Source organism: Onychostruthus taczanowskii, unplaced genomic scaffold (genome assembly GCF_017590055.1).
Source record: "Onychostruthus taczanowskii isolate IOZ18803 unplaced genomic scaffold, ASM1759005v1 scaffold74, whole genome shotgun sequence".
Lineage (NCBI taxonomy): Eukaryota > Metazoa > Chordata > Aves > Passeriformes > Passeridae > Onychostruthus > Onychostruthus taczanowskii.
The window spans coordinates 2,589,364-2,610,904 of NW_024505229.1; the positions used below are offsets into that span (position 1 = coordinate 2,589,364).

At 58.6% G+C, this 21,541-nt stretch overlaps 1 protein-coding gene across 2 annotated transcripts in view; it reads left to right on the forward strand.

Moving 5' to 3' along the window:
- The window catches only part of CACNA1S (calcium voltage-gated channel subunit alpha1 S), a 53,796-nt gene extending 41,594 nt beyond the window's left edge, over window positions 1-12,202 (forward strand). Inside the window, exons 33-44 of one of the 2 annotated variants that reach the window (XM_041422515.1) lie at window positions 388-547; window positions 1,224-1,351; window positions 1,756-1,852; window positions 4,086-4,188; window positions 6,064-6,165; window positions 6,277-6,401; window positions 7,355-7,483; window positions 8,809-9,008; window positions 9,456-9,520; window positions 10,715-10,809; window positions 11,361-11,498; window positions 11,731-12,202. In XM_041422515.1, the coding sequence (XP_041278449.1) occupies window positions 388-547; window positions 1,224-1,351; window positions 1,756-1,852; window positions 4,086-4,188; window positions 6,064-6,165; window positions 6,277-6,401; window positions 7,355-7,483; window positions 8,809-9,008; window positions 9,456-9,520; window positions 10,715-10,809; window positions 11,361-11,498; window positions 11,731-11,991 (1,603 nt within the window). In that variant the 3' untranslated portion in view covers window positions 11,992-12,202. The remainder of the gene's footprint in view (window positions 1-387; window positions 548-1,223; window positions 1,352-1,755; window positions 1,853-4,085; window positions 4,189-6,063; window positions 6,166-6,276; window positions 6,402-7,354; window positions 7,484-8,808; window positions 9,009-9,455; window positions 9,521-10,714; window positions 10,810-11,360; window positions 11,499-11,730) is intronic. The other variant, XM_041422516.1, reaches the window with a different exon arrangement.
- Window positions 12,203-21,541: the final 9,339 nt, after the last annotated feature.

The following is a 21,541-nucleotide window of genomic DNA, read 5'->3' on the forward strand; positions in this document are numbered from 1 at the left end:
CATGCCCTTACAAGATTGCAGGTTTTCCTCCACTCTTGCTGGAGTGGATCTGCCGTTGGTTTGCTCCAAGGAGCTGCCCACGTGCTTCTGATAATATGAACATTTTATGGGCAGTGTTCCAAATCAAAGCTGGTCTTTAACTGGCACTCTTAGGCATTCTTTCACCAAAAGCAGCTGGTGGTTATTAGTTCTGCTCTCTACCTAGTGTTGTGGTAAGGTGGGAATCTTATTTAGTTGATTTTTGAAAATTTCAGTATATTGTGTCAGCAGAGAGTTTGGATTTCCTTACAAAAGCTTATGTTTCCCACTCCCCTGTGTGCTGGGCTGGCCTCAGCCCTCCCTGCATGCCCAGAGCAGCAGGGAGCAGCAGGTGTCCCCTGTCCCCAGGTGTGCCACCGGCGAGGCGTGGCAGGAGATCCTGCTGGACTGCAGCTACGGCCGGCGCTGCGACCCCGAGTCCGACTACGCGGAGGGAGAGGAGTACACCTGTGGCACTGGCTTTGCCTACTTTTACTTCATCAGCTTCTACATGCTCTGTGCCTTCCTGGTATGCAGCTTTCATAGTTCTAGTTCTCCAAAGTATCTAGTCTTATTTGTAAGGCTGTCCTTTGAAACTTGTTTCTAGCTCCATTTCTCTCTCAGCCATGTCTGTCCTATCCCATGGCATTTTTAAGTCAGCATTTCTTATCTCAAGGTTTACATTTCTTATCTCAAGGTTTACATACAGATACACACTATGTGAGCCTTCTGTCAAGCACTGAGATTTCTCTACAAACCCATTTCCCACAGTGTGCTGGCTCCCACAGGGCCCCTTCAGCACCCCTGTCCTGCCTGGGCAGCCACGGTGTTGGTAGCTGTGACTCATGGGGGGAGCCCCTGAACCTCCTGCTGGGGACATCACCCCCAGCCCACCTGCCCAGCCCTGCTGTAAACTGCACTGCACTCCTGGGGGACCCAGGATCCCTTTTAGTGTCTTCCCACAGCCTCTGTGTGCTGCCTTCCAGATGTATTTGTGTTGGCCTCAGCAGGGGTGGAGAGGGATGAGATGCTGATGTGCTCGTCCTTTCACATGACCTGCTTGGGCAGGAGGCTCCTCTCTGCATGGGAAGACCCTCACTCAGCATCCTCTGACTGCAGGAGATCCCAGAACACATCTGCTTGTTTTCATAGTCCTGGTCTCTCTCCCCTGGCTGGGCCCTTCCCATGCCTTCCTCTGCCCTCAGATCATTAACCTCTTCGTGGCTGTCATCATGGACAACTTTGACTACCTGACACGGGACTGGTCCATCCTGGGGCCCCATCACCTGGATGAGTTCAAGCGGATCTGGGCCGAGTACGACCCCGAGGCCAAGTGAGTGAGGGTGGGGGGGTGGGCAGCATGGAGGGGGTGTTCCATGGGGGGGGACACATGCAGGCAGGCAGGGTGAGCTGTGCCACTGCCTACGACCAGGTTCCAGCATCTCAGAGGTAAGAGATGCTAGAGTTGATCTAGGTCTGATAAAAGCCATCAGGAGATTTGGGAACATAAGACTTTCAGTTCCCTCTTCATCCAGCTGTGCTGAGGCTGCCAACTCTTGCCATGCCACTGCACACCTTCACCTGCTCCCCAGGCCTCAGGGAGCAGCTGCTTTCCCCAGGAGGAGCAGAGGGAAGAGAAGCACGGGGCAGATCCCAGGGATCAGCCCCAGAGCAGCTCCCCAAGGCACTGCCAGGCAGGGCTGCTGCCTCACTGCTGAGCTGGCATTTCCTCTGCAGGGGGAGAATCAAACACTTGGATGTGGTGACTCTGCTGAGGCGTATCAACCCTCCCCTGGGCTTTGGCAAGTTCTGCCCACACCGTGTAGCTTGTAAGGTAAGAGCCAAGGGGGTGCCGAGGTGTGGGATCGCAGGGACGGTGTAGGGATGTGCCCCCTGTTGACAGAGTGACCAAATTATTCTTTGCTTAAAAAGGCAAAAAGCCCAGGAGTTTCTCTCCCAAATTAAGTACAAAGTACCTCATACGACCTTTGGGACTTCACCTCAGAATGGGGGCTGCCCATTGGACAGAGGCCAAGAGGTCTGGCCTAGGTAATTCACTAGAAAAGGAAGAGAACAAAGGAAATAATTGCTTTTGTGGAGTGTTTTAGCAGGAGCAAGGACCTCTTGCCCCGGCTCGGTTTTTCTCTCTTAAGGCTTTATTATTTTGCCTTTTATTAACCTTTTTCTGTTTCCAACACTACCTCAGAAGCCAACCTGCTAATTTTATGCCATTCTGGGTAGCTGAGCTATCTCGGGTGTGATGGGTTTCTCTGAGAGCCCACGAGACCTGGCTCAAAGAGCAGCGCATCAGGACACCTTCCCCAAGCTGTCACTGTGTCCTCCTGGCAGGCTGAGAGTGACAGTCCAGCCAGCTCTGACCTCTCCTTTTTAATGAGGGGGTGATTTGGGGGGCAAGGAGAGACAGAGCTGAGGTGGTTCAGCTCCTGAAGATCAGGACTTAGCTGTGCTCACCTCCTGCTTCAAAGGGCACTGAGGGGCTGGCTGTGCCCAGAGCCCTCACTGCAAGGCACTCCCAGGCCATGCTGCAGCTGCTGCAGGAGGGCAGTGCAGGGCCTGAGCGTGTGGCCATGGCAGCTGGGCTGTAGAACTTGTTTCCAAGAGCTGATGGTGCTTAGGGAGAAGGAAACCCCAACTTTTTTAGCAGAAATGCACTTTTCCTGGCTTAGCTCATTCTGAACAAATCTGTGTGAGCCTGTGTGAGGCTCATGTGTAACATGCATGGGCAGGAGCCCAGGCACTGGTGTAATGCCTCCTGGGTTTTGGGCAAACACACCAGATTTGATCCCCAGACTCCTCACAGCAGTTGGGACATGTTTTGGAGTGGGGCTTACAATGCAAAATGACTCCCATCTCTCTGAAACCAACTGGGGGAGTTCAGTCTGAGGAAGTGGGGGCTCAGGGAACCTTCTTGCTCTCTACAATTCCCTGACAGGAGGCTGAGGCCAGGTGGGAGTGGGTCTCTCCTCTCAAGTAACAGTCCAAGAGGAAAATCTCAAGTTGCCCCGTGAGAGGTTTAGGATGGATATTGGGGAAATTTTTCTCACCAGAAGATTGCTTGGGCCCCCAAGCTGTCCAGCTGTTTCCACCCGGGAGGGATTTAAAAGCTGTGTGGGTGTGGTGCTTGTGTCCATGTTTTTTCTGGTGGTTTTGGCAGTCCTGGGGGAACAGTAAGACCTGATGATGTCACAGATCTTTTCTGACTAAACAATTCTGTGATTCCATGATTTTCTCCCATGGCACTCATGCCCCTGTAGGTTATTTCCCCAGCTCTAGCCATCACTAGCTCTGGTTCAGTTGTGGTACCAGGGGTGATGGGCCAGGGAGCTCAGGCACCTGTCTGTGGGCTCAGCCCCACCCTTGTGGACAAACCCCCAGCCCTGCTGCTGTTCCCCATCCCAGGGCCAGAGCCCCTGGGTGCCTGCATGGGATGCTCAGCCCGAGCCTGGAGGATGTTACCAGCTGATGGCCCATTGCAGCCCTGAGGAGTGAACCAGTGCCACAGTGCCAAAGCTGGGCAGGGCAGGTGGGGCTGGGAGGGTTCCATGCCCTGAGCAGACCCTTATAGTAGAAACAGGTGATCCCCCAGCCAGGGAATAATGTGCTCTGACTCCATGAATCAGAAGGCTGAACAATTGCTTTATTAAGCTATTCTATATTACACTAATACTATATTATAACTATACTAAAGAATACTAAAGAAAAACCCATGACTGTCTGAGACAGTCAGGACACAACTTCAACCCAACTGGCTAAGGAAACAAACCAACCTTCACCAGCAGGTGTCCAATAACCAAACCACTTTGGTGAACAATCTCCATAACACATTCCACATGTGCCAAACAACAGGAGCAGCAAATGGAGATAAGGATTGTTTTCCCTTCTTCTCTGAGCTTCTCACTGCCTTCCCCAGGAAGAATCCTGGGAGAGAGAATTATGTCTCTCTCTGCTCAGAAAATGTGAACACCCCAGCCCCCTGGGCAGGCCAGGCAGTGAGCCTGGGGCTGCCAGGCTGCTCTGCCCTGGCTCACATTTGGTTTGCTGTGCAGCGCCTGGTGTGCATGAACATGCCCCTGAACAGCGACGGCACCGTCACCTTCAACGCCACCCTCTTTGCTCTGGTGAGGACAGCCCTCAAGATCAAGACAGAAGGTAAGCAGTGATCCTGGCTGCCTCTGCAGCCTGACAGGGAACCTGCCTTGTGAATTTGACCTGCACATAGATTGAGTTTTGTTGTTGTCTGGGACCAACTGAATAATAACCATTCATTAAATTCAAATAGAAGACATTCAGTGTCAACATTGCAGTGTTGCCTCAAACAGGAGAAAGTGCACATTAGGTTTGGAAAGAAGGACAGAGTGAGAGAGCATGATGAAAATTTTCCACTGTGCTTGAAAACCAGCCACGTGGCACTTTTAATGGAAATCTAATGATGTTAGGCTAAAAGAGAGCTAAAAGGAGTGCTTCATTCTTCCAGCAGCTGAGTATTGGCAGTGAAGATGTTGAGATTCAGGAAAAAACCTCTAGTTTAAAGCAGATGGGAGGACAAATTGTGGTTACTGCATCTGTCCACAGCTTGTTTTTACAATTATCAATACTATAATATTACAACTGTCCTCTGTTGCATAGGAACAGGTGTAGTGCAGTTCCTTCACTTAGAGAAGCCCACTTTCTGTGACTGGGTGTGGGCTACACACCATTCCCCCAGTGGCCAGGGAGCTCAGGCACTTGTCTGTGGGCTCAGACCCTGTGGACAAACCCCCAGCCCTGCTGCTGTTCCCCATCCCAGGGCCAGAGCCCCTGGGTGCCTGCATGGGATGCTCAGCCCGAGCCTGGAGGATGTTACCAGCTGATGGCCCATTGCAGCCCTGAGCAGTGAACCAGTGCCACCCCAAACAGCTTAGGAGTGGGGCTGCTCCAGCTCCCATCCTTTGACTTTAGCTTAGGAGAGGTGCTGCTGCCCTGCACAGAGCTGAGGTGGTTCAGCTCCTGAAGATCAGGACATTCCTGTGCTCCCTCCTGCTTCAAAGTGTGGCACTGATGGGCTGGCTCTGCCCAGAGCCCTCACTGCAGGGCACTCCCAGGCCCCTGCATTTAGCTGTGCTGGGGAGGAGCTGCTTTCCTTCACCCCTTCCTTGCCAGCAGCAGAGTTTGCTGAGCTTTGCTGTGGGAAGGTGTCCCCCCAGCTTGTTATGGGAATAAATCAGGCAAGACTCCATTTTCTTCATGGTGGAAGAAAGCCCATTCTTTATTCACATACCTGGTTTTTATACAGTTTTACAGAATTTCTCTGGGACTCCCATTGGTCAGTAGCTTTCTTGCCAATTACTTTTATTGGTTAGTAATAAGTTGTTACCCTGTAGTCATTGGTCACTCAAACCCCCGGGGTGTTCATGCAGGAAAAGTTGTTTGTGAGAGATAGAAAAATGAAAACTATCTAATGGTGTAAAACCAGTTTATACAGGTGCTGGTTGGTTTTTTACCCAGGAATAGATTGTTACGTTAATGAACTGCTCACACCAGGATTGCTTTCACACGGGAACTTGCAAAGGGCTAGCCTGACAAGGCCAGACATTGATTTTAGGAGAGCAGGCTTGATTTTATGAAGCCTTTCTTTGTGATTTTTACCTTACTGCAACTCTTGATTGTGTGCCTGTGCTGTGAGAAGCTCTGGGCTGGCAGGAGCTAAGGCCAGGCAGTGGTGGGCTCCTGGGACCAGTTCTTCCAGCAGTGTGCCATGGTGCTTCCCTCTGGCTGGGGCTGGAGCTTGGCAGCCTGGGAGGAGCACAGGAGATCTTGGAGGTAAACTGGGATTTCAGGAATGGGAAACCCTGTGGGAGTCAAAATCTGTGAAGTGCTCTGGCTAAAATCAAAGCTTCTCTCTTACTAAGCTGACCTTTGTTGGGTGGGGAGACAGAGAGGAGCTGTCACACCCTGCAGGAGCCTGGCCAGGTGTTCACAAGCTGTCTTCACTCCTGCTCCCATCCCTGGGAATGAACTGCTCTGTCCTGCTGGCTTTCCTCACAGGTAATTTTGAACAGGCCAATGAGGAGCTCAGAGCCATTATCAAAAAAATCTGGAAACGAACGAGTATGAAGCTTCTGGACCAGGTGATCCCACCTATTGGAGGTATGTCCCCAGTGTCCCTTCCAGAGGGACAGAGCAGCTCCTGCTCAGGGCCCCACTGCTCCAGCCAGGCTTGTGACAGGCAGAACCATCGTGTTGGTTTGCTCCCTGCAGATGATGAGGTGACGGTGGGCAAGTTCTATGCTACTTTCCTGATCCAAGAGCATTTCAGAAAGTTCATGAAGCGCCAGGAGGAGTATTATGGGTACCGGCCCAAGAAGAACCCTGTGGAGATCCAGGTTGGTGTGTGGGTGGAGGGGAGATTCTCCCTGGAGGCAGGCAGGGAAGGGAAGAGCTTCCCCCAGCCTGGGGGAGTCCAGGGGCACTCAGAGAGCTGCAGGGACCCTGTGCCTCGGGCCTCTGCGGGTGAGGTGTGCCAGGCAAGCCAGCACTGAGCTGGCCATGAGTCCCCAGCACTGGGGGGATCCCAGTGTGACCTTGGTGTGCAGGCTGCAGGTGACTCAGAAAGCAGAGGAGGGTTTTGACTCTCTGCTGCACTCACTGCAGTGTGGAGAGGGCTTGGCAGGATCTGGAGCCTCACCAAGGAATTTTAACACCTGCAAACTCCCACCCCAGACCATTGTCTGTGCCAAATGCTGCTCATCCAAGCCCTTACCCACCTGCACTGCTCCAATCCCAGGGCCTTGTCCCTCCTGTCCCCCTAGCAATGTGGGCAGCTCCATGTGCCTGGTGTTCTCTCAGCCTTACAGAGCACCAGGGGGAGGGGGGTCAACGTGGCTGACTTTGAGTGGGACCCCTGCACAGCAGGCCCAGGGGGTGCTGGCAGAGGGTTCCTGTGCCTGGCCAGAAGGCTGGGATGTCCCTAGGCTCTCCTGACTTTGTAGGGAGGGAATCACCTGGGGAGATAAATCAGCAGGCCCCAAGGGTGCAAAGCAAGGAAAAGAGCCAGGTCCCAGATCAGGGACAGAGGCCCAGCCTGCCCTTGGCTGTCACCAGCCCAGCCCTCCATCAGGGTATTGCCTTTTGGGGGACAGCATGAGCCCAGAGACTGTGGGACAGCTGTGGGACAGCAGCTCAGGAGCAGTGTCACCCAGCAGAGCCAGCTGCAGGCTGTGACCCATGGCCTGTCCTTGGCAGGACACCTGGCGGGGGTGCTCACCATGCTTTCCTCTCCAAAGACCAAGGTGAGGGTGCTGGGGTCACCCCAGCCCTGCCTTCCTGTCCCCTCCAGGCTGGGCTGAGGAGCATTGAGGAAGAAGCTGCTCCCGAAATCCATCGGGCCATTTCTGGGGACTTGACTGCAGAGGAGGAGCTGGAAAGAGCCATGGTGGAGGCTGCCCTGGAGGAGGGGATATACAGGGTGAGTTCAGCCTCAGGGCACAGCACAGCTTGCTGTCCCAGCAGCCCTGATTTCAGTGCTGGTGGTGGGTCAGCTTGGCTGCCAGCTCTGGGGGACAGTCTGCAGGGTGTGGGCCACAAGGATGAGCAGCACTTGTGTCCTTTCTGTGAGCATTGGGACATCCTGGTTGTGTCATCTTGGGCAAGCTGCTCTCTGCCTCAGTTTCCCCTCTGTGAAATGAGCCAGCCCATGTGCCTGGCAGGGCTGTGCTGGATAGTTTCCTGCTGGTTTGGAGGTTCCCACTCACACTTTCTGCCAGGCTCAGGTGGGACAGCTCTGGTGTCACAGGAACTGATTCACTTCCCACTCCCTGTGAGTCTCAGAGACAGCCTGGGCAGCTGTGGGGTTGCAGAGTTCCTTCTTGTGTCCCCAGGTGCTGCCACCTCAGACTGTCCCACAGAGGTGACAGGATTTGTCTTGGGCTGGCTTATCCCAGTGCTGCTTGTCTTGGTTTGAACAGCCAGCTGTCTGCTAAGGAAGGCAGGAGCCACCCCTGAAATGGAAAATGTAAACTCCCTCCCTCTGAATTATCATAATTTTGAAATCAAGCGGCTCTCAGGTAAAAATATGGGAGTAGGAATAACAGTTTTTTACTAGGAAAACTAAATACACAAATGCAATAGTACAAAACAAACCACTGCCAGAGTCAGTTTAGGAGCTGACCCCCTGTGGGTCAGGGTGGTGGCACAGTCCCATCCCATGGGGGCTCAGCCCTCCTGCAGTGCCAGCTGTGCTTCTGCTGGAGCAGGGATCCTGCACAAGGCTGGAGTTTTCCTCTGAAGCTCCAGGGCTGCTGGAGATGGGCCTGCTCTCCCTCTGGGAATGCAGGGCAGGAGAAAGCTGCTTCTCTGGGAATGCAGTGGGGTGTTCCAGGCTCAGATTGTATCCAGGTAGGAATGCTGGGCTCCTGCCCTGGGCGGAGCATCTCCCCATGGGATGCTGGAATTTGATCAGCCATGCAGGGACACTCAGTGGTCATGAACAGCAGAGATCTGCTGGAGGGAGGGTTGGCTGTGGGAGAGATAAAGAAAACTGCCCCATGAACAGCAGAGAACTGCCCAGCTCTGACAGATGGGAAATAGAATACACACCCCCATTTCCAACCTGAGACGCTGCTGCATGGCCATCAACCCTCAGTGCCTCAGTTTCCCCACCTGGGAAGTGAAGCTTTTGGGGCCATGTAGTCTGCAAGGCCTGGGCAGAGCAATCATTGCTTTGATGTGGGAATCGCCCCAGAGCATCCTGGAGCTCCAGGCTTCCCCTGATGCCCTCCCTGTTGATTGCAGAGAACAGGTGGCTTGTTTGGCCAGGTGGACAGCTTCATGGAGCCCAGCAGCCCGCTGCAGCCCCAGGTGGCCAGCCAGAGGCCCCTGCAGTTCACCGAGGTGGGCAGTGAGGACCTCGACTCTCCTGTGTTCCTTGATGACTTCCCCCAGGAAGGCAACACCAACATCAACAACGCCAACAGCAGCAGCTGGCTGGAGGGGTAAGGGCGCTCAGCCTCGGTGTGCAGGTGAGGAGGGCAGTGCTGGCCCTGCCACTGCCTGCCCTGGGGCTGTCCTGGCAGCTGGCTGCACACTGGCCTAGCCAGGGCTCCCATCCCACCATCCTTCGTCTCAGTGCCATGAGCATAGAGGTGGGCTGCAGGGCTCCAGGGGTTGCAGGAATCTCCCCTGCCCCTCTCCTGCCAATCTCTGAGGGCCAAGGCCCAGGTTGGGGCCACCAGCACGTGTCTGGCACAGGTAGAAGGGACAAAAATTACCAATGTAAGAGATGTACTTAGTCCTGGGGTCTCCACCCTGTTCATCCATCCCAGTTGTCCCTACGGGTCTGTCCCCCCAGGCGGGGGAAGGTGGGGAGGGCTGCACCCCAGGGGGAGCTGGGCTCAGTGTGTGTCCCCAGCCAGGCTGACCCCCCTGCCTGCCCTTGCCAGGGTGCACTATGAGGATGAGGTGCTGAGGAAGACGGTGCCAGCAGCATGCAGGCGCCCGGCGTGGGGTGAGTCTGGGCTTTGTTCTTCTTCTGGGGCACTGGGACCAGCCCAGGGGCCAGGGCAGGGGGAAGGGGCTGATGGTGGTGGGTGGAAGGAGGAGGTGCAGGCCCCAGTAAGTTGGAGGTTTGCTGAGAGCACTGAGCACAGCAGGATCTCTCTGAAGAGCTCCAGGAGACCCTTCTCCTTCCTTCCACCCTTTGAGGTGATGAAACATGGAGACAGTGCCTCAGCTTGGGGAGCACTGGCCATCCCAGCGCAGCAGAGCCACAAGACCATGTTCATTTCCTTAAACAAAGACTTTAGGTGCTGCTGAACTCCTAAATCCTGTTTTCCCCAGTCTAGCCCAGTCTCATCTCTGTCTGGCAGTGGTGTCCTTGCTCTTGTACCCTTGTACCTTGATGGATGTTGAGATGCCAGAGGAGGGTAGAGGGCAACAAGGCTGGAGAGGGGCTGGGAACACAAACCCTGTGAAGAGCAACTGAGGGAGCTGGGAGTGCTCAGCCTGGAGAAAAGGAGACTTGGGTGACCTTATCACTCTCTACAGCTCCTGAAAGTTGGCTGTGCTCAGGTGGGGTTGGTCTCTTTCTGTTCATTTCCTTAAACAAGGACTTTGGGTGCTGCTGAACTCCTAAATCCTGCTTTCCCCAGTCTAGCAAGCCTAGTCTCATCTCTGTGTGGCAGTGGTGTCCTTGCTCTTGTTGTACCTTGATGGATGTTGAGATGCCAGAGGAGGGTAGAGGGCAACAGGGCTCGTGAGGGGCTGGGAACACAAACCCTGTGAAGAGCAACTGAGGGAGCTGGGAGTGCTCAGCCTGGAGAAAAGGAGACTTGGGTGACCTTATCACTCTCTACAGCTCCTGAAAGTTGGCTGTGCTCAGGTGGGGTTGGTCTCTTTCTCCAGGCAGCACTGACAGAACCAGAGGTCACAGTCTCAAGCTACATCAAGTGAAATTTAGGTTGAATATTAGGAAAAAGTTTTTCCACAGAAAGGATGATAAAGTTCTGGAATGGCTGCCCGGGGAGGTGGTGCAGTCACCATCCCTGGGTGTGTTTAACAAAGCCTGGATGTGGCACTGGGTGCCAGGGTTCAGTTGAGGTGTTGGGGCTGGGCTGGACTCGATGATCTTTGAGGTCTTTTCCAACCTGGTCATTCTGTGATTCTGTGAATTCTGTGATGTCCCCACCCTTCCCTCCCACAGAGCACAACCGCCCCATACCCATGGAGAGGCTGAGCAGGAGGCGAGGGGCCACCTCTGGGGGTCTCTCATCACCAGGGCCACTCCTTCCCCAGCAGGTAAAAATGCCAGAGGGGACGTGTAATGGGCACACAGGTGAGCCTCCCTCCCATCCTGGGAATCCTCCCTGCCATCCTGGCACTGCTGTGCTGGGAAGGATCCCCTCTCCAGGCCCATTGTGTGAATCCAGCCTTGCTGGAGCTTTTCTCTTGGATCAGCCTGGAGATGGAGTTGGGTTCCCACCCTGCTGCTGTAACAGCTCCATGAGGAGCTCCTCGAAGCTGGGACAGCTGGAAGCACATTTCTCTGGCTGCCCACCTGCCTCCAGAGCCAGGGCAGGCAGAAGGGGTGCATCAGATTTCCCCCATGCTCCCTTTGCTGCCCTTTGCCTGGCACATGCCAGGGCAGGGGCCAGGGCTGGTTCCCTGCTCTCTGTTCACATGGCCCTGCTGGTCCCATTTTGGGGGTGCCTGGACCCAGGAGCTCCAGCAGGATGGCATTGCCTGTCCAGGCACTGGGCAGGGACAGGGGACAGAACCTGCAGCCCCCACACTAACATGGGAGAGATCTCCCCTGGGCAGTGCTGCAGTCCCCTGGGCTCATGTTGCAGCTCTGTGCTACTCTCACCCAGCTGCCCACAGAGGATGGCACTGTGACAGGAACTGCATCCAGCTCCAGGTTCCAGCAGAGGGAAACTGGTGAGCCAGGAACATCCTCCACCCCAGCCATCACCTTCCTCATTCAGGAGGTAAGGCAAGGGCACAGCTTGGCCGAGGGAACAGCAGGGATGGCAGGAAATTCCAGGGACACCATGCTTGTGCCATGATGGGAGATTGGGGGGCACAGCTTAGCCACAAGGTCAAGCTGCAGGCATGTGCCAGCACAGAGGACAGAAGGGGGGAGAAGAGGGAGGGTGGGTGCCTTCAGCCAGGGCAGTCCCCAGGCTGAGCACCCAGGCTGTGCTCTCACCCTCTGCACAGGCTCTGATCTCCGGAGGCCTCAGGGCTCTGGCCCAGGACTCGTCGTTCCTAGCAGTGACCAGGGATGAGATGGCAGCCAGCAGCCAGCTGGAAGTGGATGAAGTAGAGAAAGCAGCTGTGGAGCTGCTAAAGGGAAGAGAAACACTGCAGGGCACAAAAACTGGCTCTGCCCCTCTGGACACCTCAGCTGTGGCACCAGGCAGATCCCCAGGGCTCGGTGCAGCTCCCTCCCAAAAGACCATGACTGCCACTCGCCCCTGAGCTGCCCACTGCAGTGCCCAGGGTTCTGTCTCAGGGATGCAGGAGCAGAGCCACGCTGTTCCTGCTTCTGCCTGGGGTCCTGAGCTACTCTGGCCAGCTGTGGTATTACTTTTGGGACAGGTCTCTGGGATGCTGGTGCAGAACAGGACAATGCTGTTCCAGCGGGGTCTGCAAGAGCTGGACAGGTCATTAAAGTGTTCCTGCTGTGTGACTCTGGGTGCCCCTCCCGTCCTTCCTCTGCCACCCTGCCTGCACAGCCAGCGGAGTGGGCTGCAAATGTGACACCACGTGTGACCAGAGCTGGCAGTGATTCATGTGGCAGCCTCCAGTTCAGTGATTTTGGGGTTGCCAAGCTCTGGGGATCTCCTGAAATCCCAGCAGCTGGACCCTGCATCCTCGTGTCTCTGCTGGAGCCTGCAGCCTCCTGCCTGCAGCTAAGTCTGTCCCGTGGGGAGATGTGCCAGGGGCTGGGCAGCAGGGCCTTCTTGGCTCCCTGTCCCAGCTGTGTGTGGAACTGGGAATGGGGCAGAGGTGGGAAAGCATGTTTGGGATGGGGCAGCAGCCCTGGGGCTGGCCAAGAGGAGAGCTGGACACTGTGAAGCCATTTCTGCCCCTTCCACTATCTCCACACTGCGCTCTTGGGGTCAGACACCCATCCCAGTCCCTGGGAAAGTCTCTTTCAGCCCTTGACATCCATCCCACAGCTCAGTGGGGCACGGGCCAGGAGAGTGTGGAGCTGTTCCTGCAGTGCTCCCAGCTCTGCCTGTGCTGGTGCTGGGCGAGTTGTTCCTCTCTGGGCTGCCCAGGGGCCCACAGTGCCCCCCATGGGATCGGGGTGCTGGGCTCTGGGGCAGCCCCATCTCCCAGCCCAGCTCTTCAGTGGGATCTGGCTCCCAAGGGCCCCCAGCCCAGCCTAACTGGGAACTGGGGGCTCTTGATCACCTAATGTGTATTAAAATGCAGACAGTGGATGGGTCTCAGGGGAGGAGCAGATCAATGAGGCAGCCTGCTTCCCAGCACGGCTTTTATTGACTCAGGCAAGGGAACTGCCTGAGCTCCAGCTGCAGCCTGAGCACCAGAGCCAGTCTGGTGCCTGCCCGTGGCAGCACAGCTTCCCCCACGGCATGCAGCCAGCAGAGATGGACGGTGTGGGGGACACTGCTGCATCCCTTCCTCTTGCTCCTGTGTCCTGGGGCAGGAGCTACCCCCCGTGACACCCACACCCTCACGCACACACTGATGGAGGTGCTCGGGGGTTGGCAGTGCGGCTCTGGCAGCTGCTCTGCCAGGGGATGCCAAGGACACCATGGCGTGACTGGTCTCCTGGTGGGTTTAGGGAGATGCAGGACTGCATGTATCACTTGCCAAGACACCTGGCTGGTCACTGGAGACTCTGAACATAAAGGGTGACACCATGGTGGGGACAATAGCACAGTGCTGGGGGCTCTGCACCTCTGCTGGTGCCTGGGGCTGCACAGGGGATGGTTTGCTCTGTCTGAGGTATGTGTGTGGTGTGTCTTTCTTAAGCTGATCCTAGCTGAGCTGGGGGACAGATGTGATTTGTGGTACAGCTGGCATGTGGGTGGGAGTAGAAAGAGAGAAACAGGACACAGTCATTGCCCCTCTCTGCCTGCAGCTTCAGTGGGGAATAGTCCAGTCTCAGGAAAACCAGCAGCTCAGGCTGGGAACTGCATTGTGCACCTTGCAAACATGGGACAAAGAGAGGAATACCAGCTCCTCACATCCTTGCAGGAAGCCAGACAGGCCATGTCCTGCTCACTCCCATGATTTTGTACCAGCACACGTTGTCCTGGGACTTACCTGTGCCAGCAGAGCTGAGGAGCAGGATTGCAGAGTCCTGTGCACACATGGCCCATGGTCCTGGCACCTTGGGAGGGGCAAACATGGGGATGGGGTGAAGGTACCCAGATGGCAGAGCAGAGGGCAGGTGCTGGGCTCTGTGCTGGGCACAGCACTGCCTCACTAGCCATCAGCCACCAGCTGCTAGCCACCAGTGCTCGCGTGTCCTGCCTATCTCTCTCCCAGGATGCAGCCTGGACTACTCCAAAGAAACCTCGGAGTGCCTCAGTTTGCCCTCGTGCTCCATTGCTATTTGCCCTGAGGTTGACACCATCCTGCAGAGCTGGGAGTCCCGTGCAGGTCCCACCCCTGCTGGAAGATGCTTTCCTCTGCAGAGCCGGGGCCTGGCTGTGGCTGGCTGCCATCAGCCCCAGCAAGGGGATTGCAACTCGGGAAAGCCAGAACAGGGACTCCTTCAGCTCCCCAGTGCTTGTCTGTCTCCAGCCCTGCTCTCTGATGGCTTCTGGATGTTTCCCTCACCAGTCTCCCCAGACCAGCTCCGAGGATGGAGCCAGTGGCCCTGTGGGCAGTGCCCTGTGCTGCGTGGGTGCCCGGATCGCTGTGCAGACCCCACCCCGCAGTACGGACTGTGCACGCTGGGGAGCTCTGCTGGCACTGACACCACCCTGGCATGCCACGTCCTCTTGGGATAGACTCTCCACAGCCTTGGACAGCCCAAAGGCTTGCCAGGTCCCAGTCCCGGTGGCTCTGTCAGGAGCACTGAGCTCAGCCCTGCCCTGCTCTATATCCTGCTGCTCCACGGTGTCACTCCCCAACACCAGAGGGGACAGGATCCAGTGGAGCCAAGGAGGTGTTGGAGCGATGTGGAAACACGCGGGGCGGTCCGGAGCAGCCCTCGGTGCAGCCCGCAGCAGCGCTGGCACAGCCCTGGTACATCCTGGTGCATCCCGGTACACCCCGGTACATCCTGGTACATGGCGGTACATGGCGGTACATGCCGGTACATCCCGGTACATGCTGGTACATCCCGGTACACCCCGGTACATGCCGGTACACCCCGGTACACGCCGGTACATCCCGGTACATGCCAGTACATGCCAGTACATCCCGGTACACCCCGGTACATGCCGGTACACCCCGGTACACGCCGGTACATCCCGGTACATGCCAGTACATGCCAGTACATCCCGGTACACCCCGGTACATGCCGGTACATGCCAGTACATGCCGGTACATCCCGGTACACCCCGGAGCAGCACAGGCGGCAGCGGGGCCGCTGACCCGGCAGAGGGCAGCAGGGGCTGACGAGTGTGGGTGAATGGGTGGGAGTGCGAGCTGTGTCCGTGTGTCCCCTGTCCGTGTGTCCGTGCCCGTGTGTGTGTGCCCGTATCCCTGTCCTTGTCCGTGTGTCCCTGTTCATGTGTCCCTATGTGCGTGTCAGTGTGTCCCTGTGCCCGCGTGTCCCTACGTCCGTGTGTTCCTGTCCCTGTGTCTGTGTGTCCGTGTATCTCTGTGTCTGTGTGTCCCTGTCTGTGTGTCCGTGTCAGTGTGTCCCTGTTCATGTGTCCGTGTATCCCTGTGTCCGTGTATCCTTGTCCCTGTGTCCCTGTCCCTGTGTCCGCGTGTCCCTGTGTGCGTGTGTCCCTGTGTCCCTGAATCCGTGTGTCCCTGTACCCGTGTATCCCTGTGTCCCTGTATCTCTGTGTCCGTGTGTCCCTGTGTCCCTGTATCCGTGTCCGTGTGTCCTTGTATCCCTGTGTCCCTGTATCCCTGTGTCCGTGTGTCCTTGTGTTCGTGCGTCCCTGTGTCCCTGTATCCCTGTGTCCGTGTGTCCCTTTGCCCGTGTGTCCCTGTGTCCGTGTGTCCCTGTGTGCGTGTGTCCCTGTGTCCCTGAATCCGTGTGTCCCTGTGTGCGTGTGTCCGTGTGTCCCTGTATCCCTGTGTCCCTGTATCCGTGTGTCCCTATGTCCGTGTGTCCCTCTGCCCCTGTGTCCGTGTGTCCCTGTGTCCCTGTATCCCTGTATCTGTGTCCGTGTGTCCCTGTATCCCTGTGTCCGTGTGTCCTTCTATCCCTGTGTCCCTGTATCCCTGTGCCCGTGTGTCCCTGTGTCCCTGTGTCCCTGTCCGGGCAGCGAGCGGGATCCCGCGCCCTCCGCCGCGTGCTCGCGCTCCAGCCCTGGGGGCGTGTCCCGGCGCGGCCCCGCCCCGCACCTGGGCCGGCCCCGCCCCGCTGGCGGCCCCGCCCCTCCCGCCCCGCGGATGCTCCGGGGCAGCGGCGGCCGCGGTGCCGTGCGGGGCCATGGCGGCCCCGGACAGCTGCGTGAAGGTGGCCGTGAGGTGAGTGCGGGCATCGGTGCTTCCCGCGAGGCGGGCTGCGCCTCCCGGGCCGCGCGGAGCTCGGTGCGCCCGGGACCGCTGCCGAAAGGCGGGGCGGGCGCGGCAGCTGCGGTGCGAGGCGGGGGTTGGTGGGTGCCCGCTCGGTCCGACCCCCGCCCCGGGGCAGTGAGACCCCGCCGGGCCGGTCTCTGCCGCACCCCCACGGCCCCGCCGCCGGCTCCTCCACCTGCAGGCGGGCGCCCAGCCTGGGCAGCTCCCGGCTCCTGCGCGGGTGGCTTTGGCCGTCCGAAGTGTCACCGGGATGCCGGGCATTGTGGGGGCTCCGTGCCCGCCCCCCCGCTGGGTGGTGGGAAGCGATGCGGTATCTCGGTGTCCTTTGTGCTGGGAACAATGCGCCTGCAGACCCGCACCTCACTGAGGAGCTGCTGGCGGTCTCGGAGCCCGCCGGGGCTCGGGGGGCTGCGGGAGCTCGGGGGGCGTGGGCCGGGCGAGGCCGAGCCCCGCGGGAACGGGTGACACCCCCCAGTGTCACCCTGGTCTTTGTGAGCGCCATGCCCGGCCCGGTGCGCGGCGGCGGGGCTCTGCCGCTCCCTGCCCCTCGGGAGGAAGGAGTCTCCGCCGAAAGACGGGATCGCGATCCCACGGAGCGGCACCGCGGGACCCTGCCGCGGCCGGAGCCGCCGTCCCGCGGGGGAAGGCACCGGCCGGCCCCGCTCGCCCCGTGCCTGTGCCGGGCAGTCGCATCTGCCGGGCCCGTGGTGGTGGCGGAGCGGATCCGGCCCCGCAGCCCGTCCCGCAGCGGACACGCCGTGCCTCCCCCCGCTCTGTGCCCCGCCGGCACGGGCAGTGCGGGCTGGCGGCTGCGGGGACCGTGCCGGGCTCGGGGGGCACTGCCCGCGCCCTGCCTGGTCGGAGCGGGAGCACAAAAGATGCTGCTGGTGCAGCGGCAGTGATGGAGGGAGAGGGGTGGGTGTGGGGCTGTGTGTGCGTGTGCACGCGGATGAGCAGGGCTGTGTGCGTGTGCACGCGTGTGTGTGCACCGCGACACCTCCCAGCTCCCCCGGCCCCTCCATCCTGCTCGCCCTGGCACCAGCCCCAGGGGATTTTTTTGTCGTTCTCCTCCGGAGAGGCCGAGGGTCGAGGCCGGGCTTTGGCTGTGAAGGATGGGGGAGCTGCAGGAGTGACGGCAGCCTCTGCTGCGGTTGCTGCTGGGGTGGCTGCACAGGGGCAGGGGGGCTGTGCCAACACAGAGTGTCTGTGCCAGGACACTGACCCGGGAACCGAGTTAATGCCGACCATGGGGGTGGGGATTTCCTCCTGGCCGGACTCTTCCCATCTCCATCCTGCATTTGTCTCGAGATGATGCCTTTTACCACCATCCTGGAGATGGGGTGGGTGCCCCGCGGCATGGCGGCTGTGGAGTCGTTTCTGCGGGGCTCTCCTAATCCCTCAGGTCTCTTCCAGCACTGGGGTCCTGGGCTGGCTGTGCTTGGCTAGGGGACCGCAGCGGGGAGGTGGCTGGGGTGTGCAGCATTGCAGTGGGGCTGGAGAGCTCATGGTGAGGGTCCAGGCAGGGGGGAGGGCTCCAGCCCTCTTGCACCCCTTCCTTGAGGGAGTGAGCCAACATCCCGCTCAGAGCAGGAGAGAGCTGGGCACCCGGCGGGATGTGGTGCTGGAGGTGAGTCGGGAGGACAAAGGAGCAGGGCTGGCAGCGAGGAGGCTGCAAACAAAGCCATCAGGTTGTGACGCCGTGCAGGAAGGTGGCTCTGATGCTGAGCTGAGTGTGCAAGGGCTGAGCTGCTCTCCCTGCAGATCACCCACCTTTTCTGCCACAGCAGCCCTGGGGAGCTGGGGCTGGGTCCCCTCCTGTCCCGGGCTTGGAGCAGAGCGAGGTTTTCCTTTGTCAGTGCTGGTGACACCCTGCCGGTGAAGCAGCCAGGCTGCAGGATTCTCTAAGAATCCTTGAAGTAAACCTGCCCCAGATCCCACCTCTCTCAGCCATCAGAGCACAGAGGAGATTGAATGTTTCTGGGATGCAGCAGCACACGGATCAAAGCTCCCCTTTTGTCCCTTGATAATAACATGAATGGGCCAGCTGTGCAGTTTCTTTGGGGTCTCTGTGTCTTTCTTTGGGGTCTCTGTGTCTGTGCTGCTGGTGAGAGGGAGGTGGGACCTGGGGAAGGGCCAAGGATGCTGGGAAGTGATGGTGGTGTTGCTGGGGATGATCCAGCTGATGTCAAGAGGTGCCACAGCCATCAGGACCCATCTCTGTGCTCCCAAAGAGCCCTTGGGGTGGGAGGAGTAGGGACAGTTGAACAGAGATGCTGGATCTGTGCATCCTGGTTCCTGCTGATTGTCTTGGTCTGGCAGGAGAAGGCAGGGGAGATGATGTGGTGTTTCACTGTCAGCCTCACAGGCTCTCATCTTCTCCTCAAGGCCTCATCTGCCCCATTTGCACTGGGCTCCCAAGACCCTGGGAGCTGAGCTCTGGGGACATGATTTAGGCTTCCCACGTGCTGGCAGGGAAATGGCTGGTACCTGCAGCAGCACTGCTGTCAGCAGAAGGAAATGCAGGCCCAGCAGCTCCTCCTGGCCCAGGGCTGATTTGTTCCTGTACCTTGTACCTGCAGCTCAGACCTGCAGTGTCTGCAAGGGCAGGGCTGGGTCCTGCCCTGGCCCTGGCCCTCCCTGCCAGCAGGGTCTGCTTTGCTTGCCCCTTAGCCTGGAGTGTGACTTGCAAGTGTCACTGTGTCTCCTGGGGCAGGTACTGAGTGTGACTTGTGTCTCCTGGGGCAGGTTCCCAGTGTCACTGTGTCTCCTGGGGCAGGTTCTGAGTATGACTTGTGTCTCCTGAGGCAGGTTCGCAGTGTCACTGTGTCTCCTGGGGCAGGTTCTCAGTGTCAGTGTGTCTCCTGGGGCAGGTTCCCGGTGTCACTGTGTCTCCTGAGGCAGGTTCTGAGTGTGATGGTGTCTCCTGGGGCAGGTTCTGAGTATGCCTTGTGTCTCCTGGGGCAGCGTCCCGGTGTCACTGTGTCTCCTGAGGCAGGCTCTGAGTGTGATGGTGTCTCCTGGGGCAGGTCCTGAGTGTGACTTGTGTCTCCTGGGGCAGGTTCCCAGTGTCACTGTGTGTCCTGAGGCAGGTTCTCGGTGTCACTGTGTCTCCTGGGGCAGATTCCCGGTGTCACTGTGTCTCCTGGGGCAGGGAGGAGCCGGCAGGGCCGGGCTGTGCCTCAGCAGGCCGTGCCAGGGTAGCGGTGTCTGCAGGGAGCTGCCTCCTGCCACGGTGGTGCAGAGCAGGGCCTGGGGCCCGTCCTCCTCAGCAGCAGCCGCTGCTTCCTCCTTGTAGGTGACCTTCAGAAGGGTGGCTGCAGTGCAGCCAGAGCAGCTCCCCACTCCTGCCCTCTGTCCAGGAGCACGGCCTTGGTTTGGGGCTTGGCACAGGAATGTGAGGCTGGTGCCCCTCAGCAGCCCCTCTCCCCACAGCGTCCTCCAGGACCGCAGGCAAGTGCTGTCAGCTCCTGCAGCCACAGGCCGTGGGACTGTGCTGCCTGCAGGAAGCAGAGCTCAGCCCGGTAGTTCTGCAGTGTCAGGAAGGGCTGATGGCATGTATTGACCCCCAAGCCATTAAACTGCTTGGCTGGAGGCCTGAGTGGCCTGGCTGGCTGCAGAGCTGCTCCCTGAGGGCACCTCCAAACTGGCTGCTTGGAGAGAGAGCAGCATCCCCTGTGCCAGAGCTGCCATGGCACTGAGCATGCCTGGCCTGCTGAGGAGACGCAGGAAACGGAGCTTGTGAAATTGGGGAAGGAAGTTGAGTCGTATTTCAAGTTTATTTAAACTCTCCAACCTCCAGTGCTCTGCTGCTCTCGCGGCCGCCCCTGCTGCGATGCTCTTGGCCCACACCAGAGCCCGTGTCTGGCTGGTGTCTGAAGAGGGACTCCAGCTCCTCCTCAGAGTCCCTCCCCTCATCATCACACACCCTCTGGGTGCCCGGCCAAGTGACTGAGCTGGCAAAGGCCTGGTGGTGGCATCAGCTGGGCTCCAGCCCTGCCAGGGTGCTGGCACCTCTAGCGCCACATGGCTGGGGCTCTCTGCCTGCTGGGGTGCTTTCTGTGAGCCCAGAGTGTCTGGTACCAGCTGAGGTCAGTCACTGAGGAAGTGGAGCTGTAGCCCTTCCACATCAGCTGATCTGGGGTGGATTTGGATCCAGTGGAAAGGTGGTGTGAACCCAATTTGTGCCACTGTCCGTGCTGCCCAAGGGCTCCAGCGGGGAGAGGGAGGGTGCAGCCCTGGTACCTGCTGCCCACCATCCCCTCCCTGCTGCTGCTGTGCCTTGGACCCCTCTGCTGTGGTCCTGGGGGGCACTGGCTCCTGCCAGCTTTGGCTGGTATTGGCCTGGCTTTGCTTAGCTGTTACAGCGAGTGCAGGGAGAGATAAGGCAATCAATTCCACCCCAAGGCACGGGATGTGACTGTCTCCTGGAGGGGGAGGGGAAGGGGGGGAGGGGAGCAGCCCATCCTGGTGCTGGGCACAGCCCTGGGGTGCTGTCTGCCATCTGCAGGGTCAGGGGCCGCCGTGATCCCTGGAAGGAAAGATCCCCGGAGACTGCTCTATCCTCAAGGTGCTGGGCTGGCAGACCACCCCTGTGGGCACCCCAGCCCCTTCCTCTGCAGCCTTTGCACCTGCTGAGGGCAGCTCAGCCATGGCAGAGGGGCCCTGCCCCATCCTGTGCTGCTTTGCTGCTGGGCTGAAGCCACCCAGACACGCTGCTGCTCTGCTTTCGCTTTGGGGCTTTGCAGCCTGCTGTGACTCGGGCTGTGTGTTCCAGGAGCAGGGGGACAGCGGCTCCCCAGCCTGGAGGGAGCTTTTGGGGACCACGCTGGGCCCTGGGCCGGTGCTGAGCCCAGGTGTGTGCTCTGTGCCTGCCTTCAGCCAGGCACTCAATCGGCTTTTACAGGAAATGTTCAAAGGGGATGGAGACGGAGCGAGGGGGGAGCAGGGCTGCACCCCCGGATGTGCCAGCGCCCACAGCAAAGCAGCTTGGGCAGGGTTTGGTGCCTGCACACATCACCCACCGCAGGGGATTTAGCTGAGCACCGTGGAGCCTCAGCAGAGCCCAGGGCCTCCCAAGGATCAGTCCGAGGACGGAGCCAGCTGCTGCCTCAGCAGTGAAATTGGAGGCAGGAGAAAATTGCAGATGAAGCCCCAAACAAAGCTGTCAGAAACATGGCTCCTGGCCCCCGGGGAGGGAAGGTGATATCCTCTGTGAGCCCAGCGTGAATCACAGAGCCAGGCCTGGCCAGTGGCTGTACTGCTGTTCCTGCTGGGGGTGGGGTGGCCCCGGTGGTCCCACAGGGCTATTTCCTGCTGGAGGCTGTCAAAACACTCAATGCCA